At 38.5% G+C, this 21376-nt stretch overlaps 1 protein-coding gene across 1 annotated transcript; it reads right to left on the reverse strand.

Moving 5' to 3' along the window:
- Positions 1–111: 111 nt before the first annotated feature.
- LOC134332907 (transmembrane protease serine 2-like) lies at positions 112–19423 on the reverse strand. The gene is made up of 14 exons (XM_063014741.1): positions 19418–19423; positions 11338–11490; positions 10643–10657; positions 10374–10443; positions 10151–10267; positions 9916–10045; positions 8964–9077; positions 6471–6514; positions 5047–5215; positions 4753–4925; positions 3180–3275; positions 1705–1847; positions 1443–1595; positions 112–173 (listed from the first exon to the last, which is right to left on the reverse strand). The coding sequence occupies exons 1-14, from the start codon at positions 19421–19423 to the stop codon at positions 165–167; spliced, it is 1392 nt and encodes a 463-aa protein (XP_062870811.1). The 3' UTR covers positions 112–164.
- Positions 19424–21376: the final 1953 nt, after the last annotated feature.

A 21376-nucleotide genomic window follows, 5' to 3' on the forward strand; every position in this document is an offset into this window, starting at 1 on the left:
ATTTAGAAAGGCCCAAAGAGGTTAACTAATATACATGATCAGGCAATCAAGGTAATTCAGTGAATGTAACACTGTATTATTAATAAACTTCATTAAGCTGTTTCTTCATCAGGTGGATTTAAAATAAAGGTCCATAAGGCTGTCCATTTCTCCTGGTCATTCAGTTAATTTTGCTGTAACAGACAAAGAACAAACAGTATGTAAATAAAGATAAATAATGTAGCATATTAATACACAACAGGGCGGCACAGTGGTTCAGTGGGTAGCCTCACAGCAAGAAGGTCCTGGGTTTGCATGTTCTCCCTGTGCCTGTTTCTTCCCACAGTCCGAAAACATGCAAGTGAGGTGTATTGGAGATGCACAATGTCCATGACTGTGTTTGACGTTAAACTTGTGAACTGATGAATCTTGTGTAAATAGTTACTACAGTTTCTGTCATAAATGTAACCAAAGTGTAAAACATGATGTTAAAATCCTAATAAATGTTTTTATTTATTTATTTATTTATTTATTTATTAGGATTTTATTGTCATGTTTTACACTCTTTGGAGAGATAATTACTGATTACACAAGATTCATCAGTTCAAGTCTTTAATGTCAAACACAATTCTCCAATTCACCTCACTTGCAATTGTTTGGACTGTTGGAGGAAGCCAGAGCTCCTTAAAGAAACCCACACAGACATGAGTAGAACATGCAAACTCCATTTAATACCATCATTAAGACATGGGTAACTGATTTAAATTCAAAAAGCATCTAGTGTCTTTAACTCTAACGATGGTTGATGTTCTATTTCCCAACATTTTCTTGGTTGTGGTTTGTTGCATTTAGAATATAATTATTCTTGGCAAAGTCAACCAGCGAAGGTAACCATTTTATGAATGTTCTTGAATATTTTGCTATCTGTGATCAGGCTTGTTTTATAATTATAGTGCAGAGTGTGTTATATCTCTGTCCTTGTTTTATTCAGTTTTGTTTAAAAATCTGATCTGAAATGATTAGGTCTGCTAAAATATCCATAAATAAAATCTGACAGATCAGAAGACATCAGGAATGAGAGCAAAGACTGTATAGTAAAACTCTTCTGTAAAACATGCTTAGATATCTTAGATTTATATGTATATACTCAGCTAGCTGAGTTACTTTTAAATTATTTTAGATTTTAGTGTCTGGCAAGTCGGCAATATTTTGCCCGTTGTAGCCCATCAACAAACCACCAGCCAGACTTTCTGTTTCAAAGGAAATGCTCTACTTTGTTAAACCTTGTAAAGTGGTTTTAATACTGTACTATTTTCACCAGTTTGTAGTGTCCCAAGTGGTTTTGGTTTTTACTTAGATTTGGTTTTCAGACACTGTGGTCCCATCTTTTCAAAATTATACTCAAACCAACTTAAACCTTAACAAAAGAAAAGTTTTTTTTTTGCAAAATTTTCCACACGTACCTTCATTTGCTGGAGAATCCAGTTGGCAAAGAGTGTCACATTTCCATAGATACCTGGGTTGTTTGGGGAAGCGCATCCGTCACCCCAGCTAGTGTCTCCAACGAGCCACCACAGTGAACTCTCCTCAGTGACCATAGGACCACCGCTGTCACCCTGCAAGGACACGAGATGTTACTTATTTACTTGATAATGTGTACCTTTTATTTAAGTACAGAAACAAACAACAAACATTCATCACAACAGATATGTATAGCATGCTGACCTGGCATGTGTCAATTCCGCCCGCCATAAAGCCTGCACAGATCATGGAGTCTGTGATTTGGCCTTTGTAGGAATTGGCAGCGTTACAGACAGAACTGTCGATCAGGTTAATTTGGGCCTCTTTCAGCTGGTTTGTGGCACCTCCTTAACAAATATGAATGTATAGTGATGGTTAATAATGTTACACTTAGACAAGAAGATAAGCTAAGCTAAGTGAAGTATTAAACTAGTAAATGGAAGTAAATCAAAACAATGGGATTTGTGTACAGTTGTACCTCGTAACTCAACGTCCCCTAAACTCAAAATCTTTGAAACTCAGCACCCTTCATCAAGAAATTTGTACCCTTAAACTCAACGTTTCCCTTAAACTAAATGTTCAGTTTGTTTGTTTTTTAAATATATTTATTTAATTTCGAATTAACAATGAACAGTTTCTTTGTTCAGCGCTCAGCTTGAGCGGTGCAGTAAGACGTCATCAAAGTGTGCACATGAGACGAATCTGCATTTGTGTGGAATACCCATCAGATTCACTCTGAAAGCTCCACGTGTATCTGTGTTTAGCTGGATTTTCCTCTGTTTCACTTTTAAACTTGTGTTATAGCTCCGGTTATGAGAAACTGTGAAAATCAGCTTTTTATTTCAGTGTTTTTATATTATATTTGTATTATTTTCAGTGTATAAGTGTCATAAACAACTCCATTATTTTATATATGCCTAAAATATATGCAGATCCATGGGAACGTGGAACACATTGTGGTGGAATTTTATGTGTCTAATAATTTGTGTATGCATATTATATAATATTTTGTGTATGTGTATGAGTGGGGGCATCCAGATTCTAGTTGAAAGGCACAATGGTTTACAACAGGAACAGGATTCACCCATGGGGGTTGGGGTCTGGAAGTTACAACTGGGCTCATTTCTAAAATCTTACATCTGTTTCACCCTGGGGGGTCCCGTGATTCCTGTGAACAACGCATGGTCAACGGATGGACATTTGGGATTAGCCATTGAGACTACACCACGAACTGTATGCATTTCATGTTGAAAGGTGTTCTTGAAGTATAAAAGACACAAGTGTTAACAGTTCGGGAAAGGTCTGGTCAGATACAGTCTGAAGCCTTTGGCATTACGTTCTTAAGAATAAAGGGTATTCATAATTCCTAAGGCGAACTGGTCTGGTCTGGTTAATATCTCGGAAAAACATTTTTGCCATGACAGCATTAACAGGTTTCCCATACATCCTTATGGAAAAAAAAACCTTTGAAACTCAACTCCTCTTAAACTCAAGGTCAGTCTCAGAACCAATTGACGTTGAGTTTCAAGGTACCACTGTTGTCCATTAATTCTATTTATTTTAAAATACTTGAATGGCTAAAATCTTTGCAGGTAAAACCAGTAATAATAGTATTAATGAATCTAAATCACTAGTCACTAGTGATTTAGGACAAATAAAAGAAATAAAAAAGTACCTACCTGAAGAATAAGTCGCTCCCCATCCGGTAATGTAGCACTGCCTTGGTGCAACAAAATTAAGACCAGCATTTGGTAAGCATACTGGTTTCGCAAAGGCTAAAAAAAAGTACAAATAAATAATAATAAAAGATATGCTTACATTTTCTAGTAGAAATAAGTTAAACCAATAAGACTCTTTGTACAAAAACATTTCATGACACATTATTAAGCAATTTGGTCTTTTCAGTTATGCCATCTATTGCCTCTTTATGAACGACATAAAGTTGTCATTTAACAGACCTTTATCCAAAGTAAAGTACAATTGAGGGCCAAGGGCTTTGCTGATGCTGGGGCTTGAACCTGTGATCTGTTTACCTCTCCAGTACAGTACATTAACCACTAAGCTACCACTGCCCAGGATTAGTGTAATTTACACATTATTGAGACAGTAATACCATAACATAATGCAGCATTTATTATGTCTTTTAATGCACCTGACCACAGGTGGCTACAGCATCTTTGGAATGGCACTCACAACATTTCAGTCATTGGGAGATGGTAAAACTGTTGCACCAGTTAGGGTGCTTAGATTCACATTTTCCACTTATATGTCAGTTTTGGGCAGATAATTTTATCTAAAGCAACATAAAATTAGTATGCAATACAATCCAATGAGCCCTAACGGCATTGTTTACCGGCGTGGGTTTCCTCCGGGAGCTCCGGTTTCCTCCCACAGTCCAAAAACATGCAGTCAGGTTAACTGGAGATACTAAATTGCCCTATAGGTGAATGGGTGTGTGAATGTGTGTGAATGTGTGTGTGTGTGTGTGTGTATGTGTGTCTGCCCTGCAATGGACTGGCGCCCCGTTCAGGGTGTTACTGTGTGCCTTGCGCCCATTGAAAGCTGGGATAGGCTCCAGCACTGGGAGATTGTAAAACTGTTGCACCTGTTAGGGGGCTTAAGTTCACATTTTACATTTATATGTAGGTTTTTGGCAGATGCTTTTATCTAAAGCAACCTAAAATAAATATGTGATACAGTCGAAGTGAGGCCTAACGGCATTTTTCAAGGACCCACTGGTGACCTTGATCAACATTTCAATCAATTAATCTATGTGTGCCCAGAGTTTAACATTAAAAAGTCAAATAATTAGTTTTCAATTGAACACTGGATAGTAAATTTCTAGAAGGGAACTATTTTTATTTGACTGCTTGTGGTAAAGAAGGTCCTGGGTTCGATCCCCAGGCGAGGCAATCCGGGTCCTTTCTGTGCAGAGTTTGCACGTTCTCCTCGTGTCTGCGTGGGTTTCCTCCGGGAGCTCCGGTTTCCTCCCACAGTCCAAAAACATGCATTCAGGTTAATTGGAGATACTGAATTGCCCTATAGGTGAATGGGTGTGTGTATGTGTGTCTGCCCTGCAATGGACCCCGTTCAGGGTGTTACTGTGTGCCTTGCGCCAATTGAAAGCTGGGATAGGCTCCAGCACCCACCCACAACACTATTTGGATAAGCGGTTAAGAAAGTGACTGAGTGATTTTTAAATGATTAGAAACTGTTACAAGTACTTCAGCAGTGTACAATGGCACAACTTACGTGTCATTTGAATTGGAGAACTAAGTTTCATCAGCGCGATATCGTAAACGTTGGTGTTTGGGTTATAGCTGGCGTGTTTGACTATCGTCGCGAGCGAGCTGCCTGAGCTCGTTCTCATTTCGTTCAGAGTAAGATACCCAGCATACACTGTCCATTGGTACGCATATGGAATTCTGCAAACAAAAAAAAGATATCACTCAGCTGCAGTAAACACTGGCAAATAAAAAAAAAGGAATTTTAAATATTTGATTAATATTTGATGAATATCCAGCTGGGAAACTTGAAAGGCCTTACTTCTCAACGCAGTGAGCGGCTGTTACAATCCAGTATGGAGTGATGATCGATCCTCCACAGCAGTGGCCCCCTGAGGCCTGCAGGCTCACCTGCCAGGGCCAGCGTCCCCTAGTGGTTACGGTAGTACCTCCAACGATGCGTGAAATAGAGCTATCACGTGCGCCACAAGCTAGAGCAACACATGAGAAAAGATTTATGATTAAACAGCTAAACCTTAAATCAGTTTATGACATCATAATGATAAATATTGTGTGACTATTTTTATACAATGTAATTGATGATGATTTTTATGCTTTACTGCTATGACTTGTAAAAAGACTCTCCAGTCACCATTAATCATCAGTTTAACTTTTAGTAGCTGATGTTGATGATTATGGGTCCTTGCTTCTAGTACTAGAAGTCATTGTTAAAATTTTTTGCTCAAACAAATCATTCACAAAAATGTGGTAGATGATTAGTACTTCTCCATCCGATTTAATTGGTTGTTAAAGGAGCTATAACACATTGCTTTTGGCCATTTCTAAACAGAGAGCATTAAAGTTAAAATCTGGACTATTTGTCGCTCAGGTGGCACAGCAGTAAAATACGCTAGCACACCAGAGCTGGGATTTCGAATACATCGTATCAGATCTCAGCTCTGCCATCCGGCTTGGCTGGGCGGCTATATGAACAACGTTTGGCTGTTGTTCATCCAGGGAGAAAGCCGGATAGGGACCTCATAACTGATGCAACTACGAACTCTGCTGGCTGACTGATGGCGTCTGCACAGAGTAGAGGAATAATGCAATCAGGGTGTGGCTCTCCGTGCACAAGGCTGATCCACACATGAACTCGCTTCATGCAGCTAAAAAGATGCAGTCGGCCACTGCACAAGTGTCAGAGGGCTTGCGTGTCAGTTCGCTCTCCTTAATCAGGGCAGGTCAGCACCAGTAGAGAGAGGAAGCATAACGCAATTGGGTAAAAATTGGACACGCTAAAAATCTGGAGAAAAAGGAAGAAAATGCATTAAGAAATCTGGACTATTCAGCACCACCCGCTTGAATCTGTATGATAATGGAAACCTAAATTTGCTAATTAATCCTGAAATCCAACATTGGTTAAATATTCAGAACACTGTGACCATTTGAATATTTGAAACAGTTTGCTGTCCATATGCAAACAGTTGACTTCAGGCCAGAGAGCTCCAAGTAAAAACCAGGACAGACTCTCAAAACTGAGTCTGAAAAGCTTTACAGAGATTAGAGACTGGTCATCAGTGAGAAACTAATTATCTTATTAAGTAAATCTAAATTTAAAAGGGCCCAGTGGTGACAGAAACTGAAATTTTCGTTTAAAACAAAGTTTACAGGCTTTAGTTTTGTAATGGTGTAAAGGTCATCCTTAGCAAAGTGATGAAATAGTGAAGAAAATTAAAAATCATTTACCTATACACTTCAGAGCCACAGCGGCATTCGATGGGCAAGATGAACTGCAGTAATAAATAATATGTTTATTTATTAAATTGATAAATACATACTTTATTTAGTTAGAGTGTAATACAGACATAGCAATAACAAATCATTCCATATGGGTTTTAAAAAACATTCTTTAGTAACTTTAACTGGCTTCAGTTAATGTATTGTATATGCAGTGGTAAAAAATAACCATTAAACCACTTATGTTTTTACGAGTAATATTGTTCGACTTTATACTTATAAGATTGAAGAAAAAGTTAAATCATTACATTATATTTTAAAAAGATTAAAAATATAACAGGTAAATGGATTAATTACGAAAAAAAAAAAAAAAAACTTAATAAAGCAAACTTAATTTACTGACATATTAACATTTATAACCCAGGACAAAATATGCCTGGCTATACTATTAAGGATCTCACCAGTGATTTTTTTCATGATCTTGAAACAATGAAACAATGAAAAGTCTTATTAACTAATCATAAAGTCAAAGAAAATAAAAATATTTATTTCTTCTTTGTCTCTGATGTTTCAAGAGGTAAAAAACATTCAGGAAATTTTTGGGTAGAGAAATCCAAAATGTTTTACCGGGCGCTAGAAACCCAGACATTACCTTTGACTAACTACCACTAGAGAGTTAAATATTACATTTACAAATTATATATATATAATATATATATATATATATATATATATATATATATATATATATATATATATATATATATATATATATATATATATATATATATATATATACAGTATATATACAGTGGGGGAAATAAGTATTTGATCCCGTGCTGATTTTGTAAGTTACAAAGACTTGAACAGTCTATAATTTTTATGGAAGGTTTATTTTAACAGAGAGAGACAGAATATCAACAAAAAATCCAGAAAAAAAACATTAAATAAAAGTTATAAATTAATTTGTATTTAATTAAGGGAAATAAGTATTTGATCCCCTACCAACCAGCAAGAATTCTGACCCCCACAGACTGGTTATGTGCACAAAAGGCACACAAATTAGTCCTGTCCCTGTATAAAAGACTCCTGTCACAGAATCAGTTTCTTCCGTTCCAATCTCTCGACCACCATGGGCAAGACCTAAGAGCTATCAAAGGACGTCAGGGACAAGATTGTAGACCTGCACAAGGCTGGAATGGGCTACAAGACCATCAGCAAGAAGCTTGGTGAGAAAGAGACCACTGTTGGTGCGATAATTCGAAAATGGAAGAAATACAAGATCACAGTCAATCACCCTCACTCTGGAGCTCCATGCAAGATCTCACCTGGTGGGGTAAGAATGATTCTGAGAAAGGTGAGGTCAGTCCAGAATTACACGGGAAGAGCTAGTCAATGATATATATATATATATATATATACTGCACACTGATCAGCCATAACATTAAAACCACCTCCTTGTTTCTACACTCACTGTCCATTTTATCAGCTCCATTTACCATATAGAACAATACTTTGAACAATTACCGACTGTAGTCCATCTGTTTCTCTGCATGCTTTGTTAGCCCCCTACAGAGCAGGTATTATTTGGGTGGTGGATCATTCTCAGCACTGCAGTGACACTGACATGGTGGTGGTGTGTTAGTGTGTATTGTGCTGGTATGAGTGGATCAGACACAGCAATGCTGATGGAGTTTTTAATCACCTCATTGTCATTGCTGGACTGAGAATAGTCCACCAACCAAAAATATATCCAGCCAACCGCGCTCTGTGAGCAGCGTCCTGTGACCACTGATGAAGGTCTAGAAGATGACCAACTCAAATAGCAGCAATAGATACACGATCGTCTCTGACTTTACATCTACAAGGTGGACCAACTAGGTAGGAGTGTCTACTAGAGTGGACAGTGAGTGGACACGGTATTTAAAAACTCCATCAGCGCTGCTGTGTCTGATCCACTCATACCAGCACAACACACACTAACACACCACCACCATGTCAGTGTCACTGCAGTACTGAGAATGATCCACCACCTAAATAATACCTGCTCTGTAGTGGTCCTGTGGGGGTCCTGACCATTGAAGAACAACATGAAAGGGGGCTAACAAAGTACGTAGAGAAACAGATGGACTACAGTCAGTAATTGTAGAACTACAAAGTGCTTCTATATGGTAAGTGGAGCTGATAAAATGGACAGTGAGTGTAGAAACAAGGAGGTGGTTTTAATGTTATGGCTGATCAGTGTATATACTTTTAATTGTCATTGAATACAATGCAGATAATTGAAGTTAAGGCTTGCTCAGTTAACATATGTGGCAAGGGCTTAAACCAGCAACCTTCTGATTACTAATACAATACCCTAACCACTGAGCTACCACTAACCAATTACTAGTTGCTTCAAATTTTAAACAACAAAGCCTTCTTTGAGTACATGAAGCCTGAAACCTGTAAGACAGTAATGACACTTTTTAGGGTTTAGCAATAAGAAAATCTGCTACACACCTATCAGTGAGATTAATGTGGACATCTGAAGAAGTACTTGTGGAGGTAGATGTGACAGTCAAGAAGCCGTTTGTGTCACTGGTGCTAACGGTTCCAGAAGACGCATAGTCGTTACTGAAAACCAACCAAAGAAAAAAGAAAACTGAGGTCAGGTGACCAGGAGGCATTTCAGACAAATGATGAAGAACTATCACACAGTGCATTGCTTGATCTTAGTTCATCTTGTTATTCGTCAGTCACATTATTATTATTCCGCCCGTTTTTGTCCGGCTTTCTTCGTCCGCAGTTTTCGAGATATCGGGAATGGACGGCTTGTATACAGCTTTTGGATCCGCCCACCCATTCGCCCACCACACCCGTTTTTTCAAAAATATTTTCCTATAGACTTCCATTCATTTTCGAAACGCCGTTCCAACTCTAAATCATCCGGCCCGTTAATGACATCACTTCTTGAAGAAAGCTTTAGGATCCACCCACCCGTTTGCCCACCGCACCCATTTTTACAGTTTTTTTGGCCAAATTGTCAGGCTTTTTTCGTCTACAATTTTCCAGATTTTCGAGCTTTTGGATCCACCCGCCCGTTTGGCCACCACTCCTGTTTTTTTTTGTCCAATTCACTTCCATTCATTTTGTTGGAAATTTCGAGATATCAACGCTGTTCCAACTGTAAATCGTCCGGCCAGTTAATGACACCCCAACTTGGATACAGCATGGGGATACACAGCCCCGCCCGCCAGCCATGCCCATTTTTTAAATATTTTGAGATATCAATGCCGTTCCAACTCTAAATCATTCGGCCCACTGATGACACCACGACTTACAAACAGCATTTGGATATACACACCCGCCCGCTGCAGAGCAATCACACTCGCATTTTCTTCAGGAAATGTAACTCTCTACTTGTTTTTGATATTCACGAAAGATCATAAGTAAGCATGCCAAGATGTCTGACCTGTTATATCCAATATGCTCGCATGCTTTTTTTCCATAGTTGTCGTTCCATTTGTCCGCACACACCGGCTTCCATTTTTGGTCTGTACTTGAAAAACTCTGCAGCAAAGAATCAGGCCCATAGGTGCGAACTACAGACACACACAAATGTTGTCAGTCATTGTAGTTATTTGTCCTTTTAAGGTTTTACTTTCACATATACTGTAAGTATTAATTGTATAGAAAGTCAGTCGTACGGCACTGGAGCTCGTCCTCGCCACTGGGACAGTCCTTCTTGCCATCACACATTTGTGAAGCACTGATGCACCCCCCGTTTGCTCCACACTTTAGTCCGGTGGAACACTGATGAGTCACTGTTCGAAGACACATAGGGAAAAGAAAATCAGATGATCAGATTAACCAGATCCTTTTTTTTTTTTTTAAAGAACTTATTAACAGCATTCATGGTATGTTACTTACAGAAGTACCAAAGTAACACTGCTATAACGGCCAAGATGATTAAAACGATGATAATCGACACTATAATGCAGATCAAAACCTTTGTGCAACATCCTGTAAAAATAAAACAACAGTGAAATATTAATAATTGTGTTTCATTTGAAATTGTAAACATAACAATATAGTGCAGTAGATACACTAATCAGCCATAACATTAAAACCACCTCCTTCTTTCTACACTCACTGTCCATTTTATCAGCTCCACTTACCATATAAAAGCACTTTGTAGTTCTACAATGACTTTTTTCAATGGTCAGGTCAGGCAATTCTCAGCATTGCAGTGACAATGACATGGTGGTGGTGTGTTAGTGTGTGTTGTGCTGGTATGAGTGGATCAGACACAGCAGCGCTGCTGGAGTTTTTAAACACCGTGTCCACTCACTGTCCACTCTATTAGACACCCCTACCTAGTTGGTTCACCTTGTAAATGTAAAGTCAAAGACAATCACTCATTTATTGCTGCTGTTTGAGTTGGTCATCTAGACCTTCATCAGTGGTCACAGGATGCTGCCCACAAGGCGCTGTTGGCTGGATATTTTTGGTTGGTGGACTATTCTCAGTCCAGCAGTCACAGTGAGGTGTTTAAAAACTCAATCAGGATTGCTGTGTCTTACCCACTCATACCAGCACAACACCACCATGTCAGTGTCACTGCAGTGCTGAGAATGATCCACCACCCAAATAATACCTGATCTGTAGTGGTCCTGTGGTGGTCCTAACCATTAAAGAACAGCATGAAAGGGGGCTAACAAAGCATGCAGAGAAACAGATGCACTACAGTCAGTAATTGTAGAACTACAAAAAGCTCCTATATGGTAAGTAAATGTGTATAGAAACAAGGCGGTGGTTTTAATGTTATGGCTGATCGGTGTATAAAGTAGATGTTAGCACAGTTCTTACGTTTTGATGATGGCGGTTTACTGACGATGACCTGAGTGGGCTGATTGACTGGTACAGGCGGGGAAACTTGATACTGTGGTACATTGGGATAGTATGGTGGTGGTGCTTGTCCATGATATCCAGGCACACTTTCCCCTGTATTCTGAAATCCATAGTTTACATGAGGGTTGCTGTACATCTGAAAAAAGAAAGAAAGAAAAACAAAATTAAAGTTGGAAAGTCCTCTAGCTCCAATTTATAAATTTTTTAAAATATACTGAGCTGGTGACATTTGGCCAAGGATTTATTCTTTTCCCTTGGTGCACACCTATAAACTTTAGGTTTTAAACTATTGAAACTGTCTGTTCACCGTGTCATTTTCAAAAAGTATGTCCTAATATCCTAACTAATATTAATATAAAGGATCATAAAAACAATACCAGAGTCAGATTCTGACATATCAAACTAGTATGTTTGAATCTCAGCTTTGCTACAGGCAGGCTGAGCACCTAAATGGATAATGATTGGCTTGTCCATTGGGTTGGATGCAGGAGAGAATTTCCCATAACTACTGCAATTATGACCTCTGCTGGCTGAGGTGCACATCACTTGGCTACTGCACACATGTCGGTTGGTGCGTGTTAGTCACAGCTCTCCTCGGTCAGGAGTGGAAGTCAGCAGCAGTACAAAGTAAGCAAAATGCAACCTGGTAATTGGATACAACTCGATTGGGAGAAAAATTGGGGGGAAATGGTAAAAAGATTAAAGTTAGAACTACAAAACATTAAATTGCTTGTGTCTAAAATCATAATTGTAAATAAAATGATTACAGATAATTGTCTTTGCACTTTGTCTAACTGAAACCTGGGCTAGTATCTAGGTGTGTATCAAGGGTTAAATGAAGCAGCTCCTCCTGGATACAGTAATGAACATAAGCCACATTTTATTGGTCATGGAGGAGGAGTAGCCACAATGTATGACAAAGACACTGTAAAAACAAAACATATAACTCAGTCATTTGACAAAACTAATCAATCTGTATTTGCTAAAAAATAAATGATGTTTAAGCTGATTAGTATTTATTGCCCTCCTGGTCCCTGGTTAGAAAATCTTCAAGAATTTGCGTATTTTCTTTCTGAATGAGTACTATGAACTAAAAAGGCTTTAATTGTTGGATACTGTAATATTCAGTATGAAAACAAGCATGATCCACTTAAAATCGCATTTGATTCTATTTTAGAATCTATGGATATCATCTAAAATGTAGCAGGACCCACCTAATAGGATCGACTTAATATTAACTCTTGGTATTGATATAGACAACCGGGCGGGATGGTGGCTAAGTGGGTAGCACTGTCACCTCACACAAGAAGGTCCTGGGTTCGATCTCTTGATCGGTCCTTTCTGTGTGAAGTTTGCATGTTCACCCCATGTCTGTGTAGGGTTTCCTCCCACAGTCAAAATATCCACAGTTAAAATCCTAATAAACAAACAAACATAGACAACCTGGTTGTTTTACCACAAAATGACCTCATGTCACTCAGGTCACTCTCTTTTTTTATATGAAGTGTGTTTATCTAATAATAATCAGCTACCACGTCGCTTTCAATTTAAGCACAGAGTTTATAAACAGCTTACCGGAATTAACAATTGTGTCACCATCAGAGCCTGAAGAGCTAGAACAGGCAACTCAACGTTTAGATCTCGTATTCCTTAGATCAAGTCAAAGACGATCGCTCAACTGTTGCTGCTGTTTGAGTTGGTCATCTTCTAGACCTTCATCGGTGGACACAGGGCACTGCCCACATGGTGCTGTTGGCTGGATATTTTTGATTGGTGGACTACTCTCAGTCCAGCAGTGACAGTGAGGTGTTTAAAAACTGCATCAGCGCTGCTGTGTCTGATCCACTCATACCAGCACAACACACACTAACACACCACCACCATGTCAGTGTCGCTGCAGTGAGAATGATCCACCACCTAAATAATACCTACTCTGTAGTGGTCCTGGGAGAGTCCTGACCATTGAAGAAAAGCATTAAAGCAGGCTAACAAAGCCTGGGACTACAGTCAGTAACTGTAGAACTACAAAGTGCTTCTATATGGTAAGTGGAGCTGATAACATGGACAGTGAGTGTAGAAACAAGGAGGTGGTTTTAATATTATGGCTGATCGGTGTATATATACAGATTGTTTGGAAGATGGGGTCAGAGCGCAGGGACAGCCAGAGAGGGTTAAGGGCCTTGCTCAAGGGCCCCAACAGTTGGGATTCGAACTCTCAACGTTTCAGTTGATAGCCGAAAGCTCTACCCACTAGGCTACTACTATCCCTAGGTATAAACTAAGTATAAACATGCACGTATAAATGCCAAATCTTTATTTTATTCTTATATTATTAATAGAGAAAAATAAGTACACAGTCCCTAAGACACAGTATCCAACCCTAGAAATGTCACAGAAACTGAATCTAACACCATCTGACTGTACCAGCGATGATGACAAGCCAAAAAAATACAGAATGGAGTTACCTTTTGTCAAGTTAGTCAGATTCTATAAATATCTGATGTCCGTAAAGGAACTTAAACATATATTCCAGTGCGTCACTTGATGAAGTTTTGCAAATTACAATCTTTGCCTCTCCTTTTGTGACTCATTTAGAAACGAACGGTTTTACAACACAATAGTTGAACAATGTTACAACAGTGTTAAATGTCAGTTGTACTTTCAGAGCTTATAGAGCTTAGAAAGCAGAAAGCAGGAATGTGTGAATTGTTTTAGTATTTTGGTTGCTTGGTTCTCTGAGATATTAGTCAATGTTCTTAAAATAAACAGAGATTATTTTGTCGAAACGCCTTTCTAAAGTATTGAAATGAACTCAAATTAACTTTTACTCTCAAATCCAGTCACACCAGTACCAAACACCAAAGTCAGTGTTCAAGAATGAAAATGTTTGAGGTTAGTAATCTAATCTAAACTAATCATTACTTTACCTCTACATTACACTTTTGTACTAGTTACAAGAGACAACAAGAACCAATAGTACTTCAATCCTCAAATATGGGGGTGGTTGTTTCTCAATTAAAGAAAATCTAACATTTAGATTACATAAAGGCTAAATAAGTATTCAACCTGCTTGGAAAACACCGTCATAAAATGTAAGCAGGAGTGCATTCTGAAGCTTGGCATGGTGAGTGAGGAGGGTCATGCAGAACCGGCCAACACCAACCAACCTCAACCAGCTATGAATTTTTATAAGGCTCACATTTTACCATCAACGATTTGTCAGAGGCTTTGCAGACATTGATGCACCATTTCGCCAGCTCACGGACAAAGGTGTCATTTTTGAGTGGACATTGGAGCACTGGACATTATTGTGGATACTAACACAAGTAATTGTGGAATTGGTTCTGTATTGTCTCTAGAACAGGATGATGAGGAATGGGTTTTTGCATATTTCAGCCAGTGACTCTACAAAACCAAGCAGAATTACTGTGTCACCTGGTGAAAACTGTTAGCAGTCATGACAGGACTGAAGCAGTTCAAAACCTATATCTAAAGAGTGCCTTTCATGCTCCCGGGACATGGTACTAGCTGTGCTGCAGGAGTACCCGTTTGACACCCAGCACCATGCATGCCAGTAACACAGTAACACTGATGTGCTTTCTCAACAGCCTTGTCGGGATGAATTGTACCCCCAGTGAGAGGATGGACGCTACACTGGAGTGTGCAGAGAAGTGTGCTGTTGTAACTGTGGTTGGTGGTAGGGGCAGAGGCACTAAGCATCAACTTGGGTCTGAGTCCAACCCAGAGCTGTCTGTGCTTTGGGACCTGTTATGGGCTGAACCAACACTGGAATGGTCAGCTAGGATTCCTCACAAGTTGATTGTCAAGGCTTATTGTTCCCAGCGTAATCGCTCAGTGAACGGGGATGGTACACTGTACTGGTCCAGTCGCAGAAACCAAAGTCTGGCAGCTATTGGTGCCTTATAGCCTGCAGTATGTTCATGCCACTGTTCTGCCAGTATTTTTACTGGCCGGGCTGTCATTGCAATCTACTGGACGTCCACTGGATGTCACATATGAAGATTGGCTGTCTTTAGTTTGACTGGCTGTATGTTTGGGATCGTCATCTTGTCATCACCAGATTTAGTGTAGTGGGTGATGAGATTAAATTCTCCTTTAGTGTGGTAACAAATGTAATGCAGGACCTGAGCCCAATCAAAGAAGGTGACACTGATTGATTGAACAAAAAAATAAACATTTAGAAGATCACACAACAAAACCAAATCACAGCCTAACTGTGGCTGAACTGTGATCACCAAAAAACACTAAATAAAAACAGATACAGACTATTCCAGTTATGGAGTGCAACTGTGCCAGCTACTCAATCCACCAACAAGATACAACATGAATAGTTGTTAGAGAACCATACTGAGGAACCCAGCAAACCTACAGCGGCAAAACACAAGAAAGCTGGGATTAAACTTTTGGACAAAACTCAAGTCCAGGTTGGGTTTCTGTAATTGCTACACACAGGAATGCAATCACCAAGAACCACAAAAAATAGATCAATAAAAACAGGTACAGACAAAAAGAGAAACAAAAAGAATGCTGGAGTGCAACTGTGCCAGCTACTCAAACCACCAGCAAGATACAATATGAATACTTGTGAAAGAACCATATTGAGAAACCCAGCAAACCTACAGTGGCAAAATCACCAGGTTGGGTTTCAGCAAATGCTACACACAAAAATGACAAAAAAAAAACAAAAAAAACAACAACAAGGCTAGCATTAAACTTTCAGACAAAACTCGAGTCTAGGTAACCAAGTACACACAACATAACCAAATCACAGCCCAACTGTGGGCACCAAGAAACGTGAAGAATAAATAAATAAAAACAGGTACAGACTGGAAACAAAAAGAGTGCTAGGGTGCAACTGTGCCAGCTACTCAATCCACCAGCAAGATACAATACGAATACTTGTTAGAGAACCATACTGAGAAACCCAGCGAACCTACAGTGGCAAAAACACAAGAAAGCTGGCATTAAACGTTTGGACTAAACTCGAGTCCAGGTTGGAATTTTTGTAACAGCTACACACAAGAATAACAACAAAAAAACACAAGAAAGCTGCAAATTAAACTTTTAAACTTTTGAATAAAACTCAAGTCCAGGTTGAGTTTCTTTAACTGCTACACAGGAATAACAACAAATAAAAACACAAGAAAGCTAGCATTAAATGTTTGGACTAAACTCGAGTCCAGGTTGGGTTCCTGTAACTGCTACACACAAGAATGACGACAAAAACACAAGAAAGCTGCCATGTCACCACAGGACACAATTCAAATCCCTGGATGGGTTTCTGTGAAAGCTACAATGATAAATGACATCACAGCTCACCAGACTGACCCGGAAACCAGAACAATAAAACGTTTTCATTTCCTTGTATGCTTGAACAATCACATATATTTGAACTTACTTTACTAATGTTACAGAGTACAATACAGTTTAATGTTTAACACAGAACATTAATAATCAACCTGCGGTATATACACCTGTACACTGTGTAGTTTATTAGGTACTTTTCTAATAACCAATAACTATGTTATTTTTGTATTTAATATAATAAGGGCTGATTAATAAATAAAAAATAATATTTTGCTACCTGAACAAGCTTCCATATACAGTATATTGTAATTGATATCCAACATATATAAAATGCCAAACATCTAACATCACTGCTACGTGTTCCTATTTTAAAAAAATATATATATGTTGTTGCTTATATATGATGGACAATAAATACATGTATGTACTGTGTAGTTTATTAAGTATTCATTTTAGTAGCTACTAGACTACATACATTGTACTTTGTGTTATATATGTATACTTAATGTTTAATAACTATGCACAGGTTACACATGTTACAAATGATTCATGATGCATTATTGTTTATGATACATACAGTGTATCACAAAAGTGAGTACACCCCTCACATTTCTGCAAATATTTCATTATATCTTTTCATGGGACAACACTATAGACATGAAACTTGGATATAACTTAGAGTAGTCAGTGTACAACTTGTATAGCAGTGTAGATTTACTGTCTTCTGAAAATAACTCAACACACAGCCATTAATGTCTAAATAGCTGGCAACATAAGTGAGTACACCCCACAGTGAACATGTCCAAATTGTGCCCAAATGTGTCGTTGTCCCTCCCTGGTGTCATGTGTCAAGGTCCCAGGTGTAAATGGGGAGCAGGGCTGTTAAATTTGGTGTTTTGGGTACAATTCTCTCATACTGGCCACTGGATATTCAACATGGCACCTCATGGCAAAGAACTCTCTGAGGATGTGAGAAATAGAATTGTTGCTCTCCACAAAGATGGCCTGGGCTATAAGAAGATTGCTAACACCCTGAAACTGAGCTACAGCATGGTGGCCAAGGTCATACAGCGGTTTTCCAGGACAGGTTCCACTCGGAACAGGCTTCGCCAGGGTCGACCAAAGAAGTTGAGTCCACGTGTTCGGCGTCATATCCAGAGGTTGGCTTTAAAAAATAGACACATGAGTGCTGCCAGCATTGCTGCAGAGGTTGAAGACGTGGGAGGTCAGCCTGTCAGTGCTCAGACCATACGCCGCACACTGCATCAACTCGGTCTGCATGGTCGTCATCCCAGAAGGAAGCTGACGCACAAGAAAGCCCGCAAACAGTTTGCTGAAGACAAGCAGTCCAAGAACATGGATTACTGGAATGCCCTGTGGTCTGACGAGACCAAGATAAACTTGTTTGGCTCAGATGGTGTCCAGCATGTGTGGCGGCGCCCTGGTGAGAAGTACCAAGACAACTGTATCTTGCCTACAGTCAAGCATGGTGGTGGTAGCATCATGGTCTTGGGCTGCATGAGTGTTGCTGGCACTGGGGAGCTGCAGTTCATTGAGGGACACTTGAATTCCAACATGTACTGTGACATTCTGAAACAGAGCATGATCCCCTCCCTTCGAAAACTGGGCCTCATGGCAGTTTTCCAACAGGATAACGACCCCAAACACAACCTCCAAGATGACAACTGCCTTGCTGAGGAAGCTGAAGGTAAAGGTGATGGACTAAACCCAATTGAGCACCTGTGGCGCATCCTCAAGTGGAAGGTGGAGGAGTTCAAGGTGTCTAACATCCACCAGCTCCGTGATGTCATCATGGAGGAGTGGAAGAGGATTCCAGTAGCAACCTGTGCAGCTCTGGTGAATTCCATGCCCAGGAGGGTTAAGGCAGTGCTGGATAATAATGGTGGTCACACAAAATATTGACACTTTGGGCACAATTTAGACATGTTCGCTGTGGGGTGTACTCACTTATGTTGCCAGCCATTTAGACATTAATGGCTGTGTGTTGAGTTATTTTCAGAAGACAAGCTGTACACTGACTACTCTAAGTTATATCCAAGTTTCATGTCTATAGTGTTGTCCCATGAAAAGATATAATGAAATATTTGCAGAAATGTGAGGGGTGTACTCACTTTTGTGATACACTGTACATTACATGTACTGATTACTAATTTAGATGTAATTCTTAGATAATAATAACTTAAGACATCAACATTTAAAATGTGGGCTTTATAGAAGGTGTTCCCATATAATTGTGGTTTTGCTTGTAAGTCCTATTGCACAAAACATTAAATAAGTTTGTTACCCAAGGAACTGGTGCTTTATAAAGGTACACTATACAACCTACATGAAACTCAAACTCAAAAATCCTTTGCTAAAATGTTCCCTCTCAAGACTATTCAAGCCCACTGCTTGATGTTTAACACAGAACAGGTCAGAACGTGACTTGCCAGATTATTTGTTCCAGCCGTTTAGTAACTGATAAACTAACCACTCAGTCAGGTTTACATTTGAATAGCTAAATATCTGATCAAAATAGTTCCTCAACTGTCACCAAGCCACTAAATAAATAAATAAATGTAAATAAATAAATAAATAAAGAGAACCATTTGTAAAGAGCTTACCTCTGCAGTCTACTGGACTCGTTGTCCCTCCAGTTTGACCACTACGCCTCTCTTTTTTTCTTTTCTATGTCCACATTTCCTGTCTGACAGGTAATAAACAACCTGTCACACCTCCATGCGTACACTCCCAGGCCTCCTGAGCAGCATACTTCACTTAACACTACAGAAGTAAACCACTAGAAAAAGTGAACAGAACCACCTGAGTCAGATGCACGACTGTCACCATGAACAAGGGTGGTTTGCTTTTCTATAAGGAAGCTACATCGATGTTTTGCATCTGGATTTAGTATTTAAAGTAGGTTGTGAGTTTTGCATTTTGTCTGATTTGTTCCTCTGAACAAAAGCCACACAGGTGCTTATTTAGGCTTGTGCCATCTCACAACTGGTTAGACTACTCCTAAACACTCCTGCATGACTGCATGTAATTTAGAATGCAGCCCCACATCACTGCAAGAAGTACATTCCCTACACTGGCTTTATCTATTATCCCAGATTAGATCTAGAATATTAATGAGAGCCTCCTATAAAAAACACCTGGTTAAACCACATTCTGTACCTTGTATCCTTCAAGTCACGAGAAGCATGGGGACATTTAGAACATTTACTTAAAAAAATTATAATGGCTGAATACAATGAATCTAGCATAGAATTTAACACAGTGTGTAAAAATGAAAAAATAGCACATTCATTTATAATAGAACTTTAGAAATGTGAGAAATACATAAAATAATACAATAAATAAAATATATGCAACAATACAATAACTAAAATATGTAAAATAATACAATAAATAAAATACATAAAGTAATACAATAAATAATACAATAAATAAAATACATAAAAGAAATACAATAAATCAAATACATAAAATAATACAATAAATAAAATACATAAAATACTACAATAAATAAAATACATAAAAGAAATACAATAAATAAAATATATACAATAATACAATAAATAAAATACATAAAATAAAACAATAAATAAAATTATTTTATTCAGATGTTTAATTTAATACCCTGTAATATATCACAATTTGCCTAGTTTTATCTTTTGTGAAGAAATAAACACTGACCTTAGCTGATAAGATGATTTGGGATCATATTTCCTCTTTGGGGGAATTTTACAAGCCTGGTAGATTCACCACTCTACCAAACTTCCTCAATTTGGAAGCACTGTGGTTCAGTTACGTATATGGATGGATAGTATTTATTTATTTATTTATTATTCGTGGGAGGGGTCCTTAGCGATCATAGCATGGTCTTCCTGTAGAAAGTGTAATGACTGCTCGGCTAATTGTAAGGTTTAGCAAATTCTACAGGGCTGGATACACCTGCTGACTAAAAACCCTTGTTGAACTGGGTGACTGAGTTACAAATGATTTTTTTTACAGAGGTGATATGCACTGGATAACTTAGTTCAACAGGTAAATTAAATCATGATCTGGGTTCTTTTTAACCAATGTATTTTAGAAATTATAAACAGACAGTAGATTGTATGTTTTGTGATTTGATTTTGAAGAGATATAATTTTACCATTAATCTTCATTTAATCACACAGAATGATAAGGTGAAAGCATGTTTTTAGAAAATATATTAAAAATTAAAAACTAAAATCTCTTATTCACTTACCCCTCAGGTATCTAGAACACAACTGGAATCCAACTATTGCAATTTAAATTAATTGGACAAAGTCTCTGTGTACTCTTCTTTAATATGTCTGGTCTGAATACATTTTTAAATCCATAAATAAGTTCCTTAATGTCCTTTTCTAGTACTTTTCATCAACCACTCACTTACTCACATATAGGGGTAATGTTGAGCAGGCAATCCACCTATCACATGTTTTTAGAAAGTCGGAGGAGACCAAAATCCCAAAGAAACAGGTAAAGGTCAAGGTGAAAGGTTATAGTGAACATAAGTTTTGTTTATAATTATAATTTTAAGCCATATTAACAATATATATGGGGGAGGGGGTATTTCTCTCACTTGCTTTGTGTAATGTTGTGACCCATCAGTGTTCCCATCAGTTGTTGATATGGCATAAATGTTTTTGAATGGCAGAAAC

The sequence above is a fragment of the Trichomycterus rosablanca genome, chromosome 18, assembly GCF_030014385.1.
Source record: "Trichomycterus rosablanca isolate fTriRos1 chromosome 18, fTriRos1.hap1, whole genome shotgun sequence".
Taxonomy (NCBI): domain Eukaryota; kingdom Metazoa; phylum Chordata; class Actinopteri; order Siluriformes; family Trichomycteridae; genus Trichomycterus; species Trichomycterus rosablanca.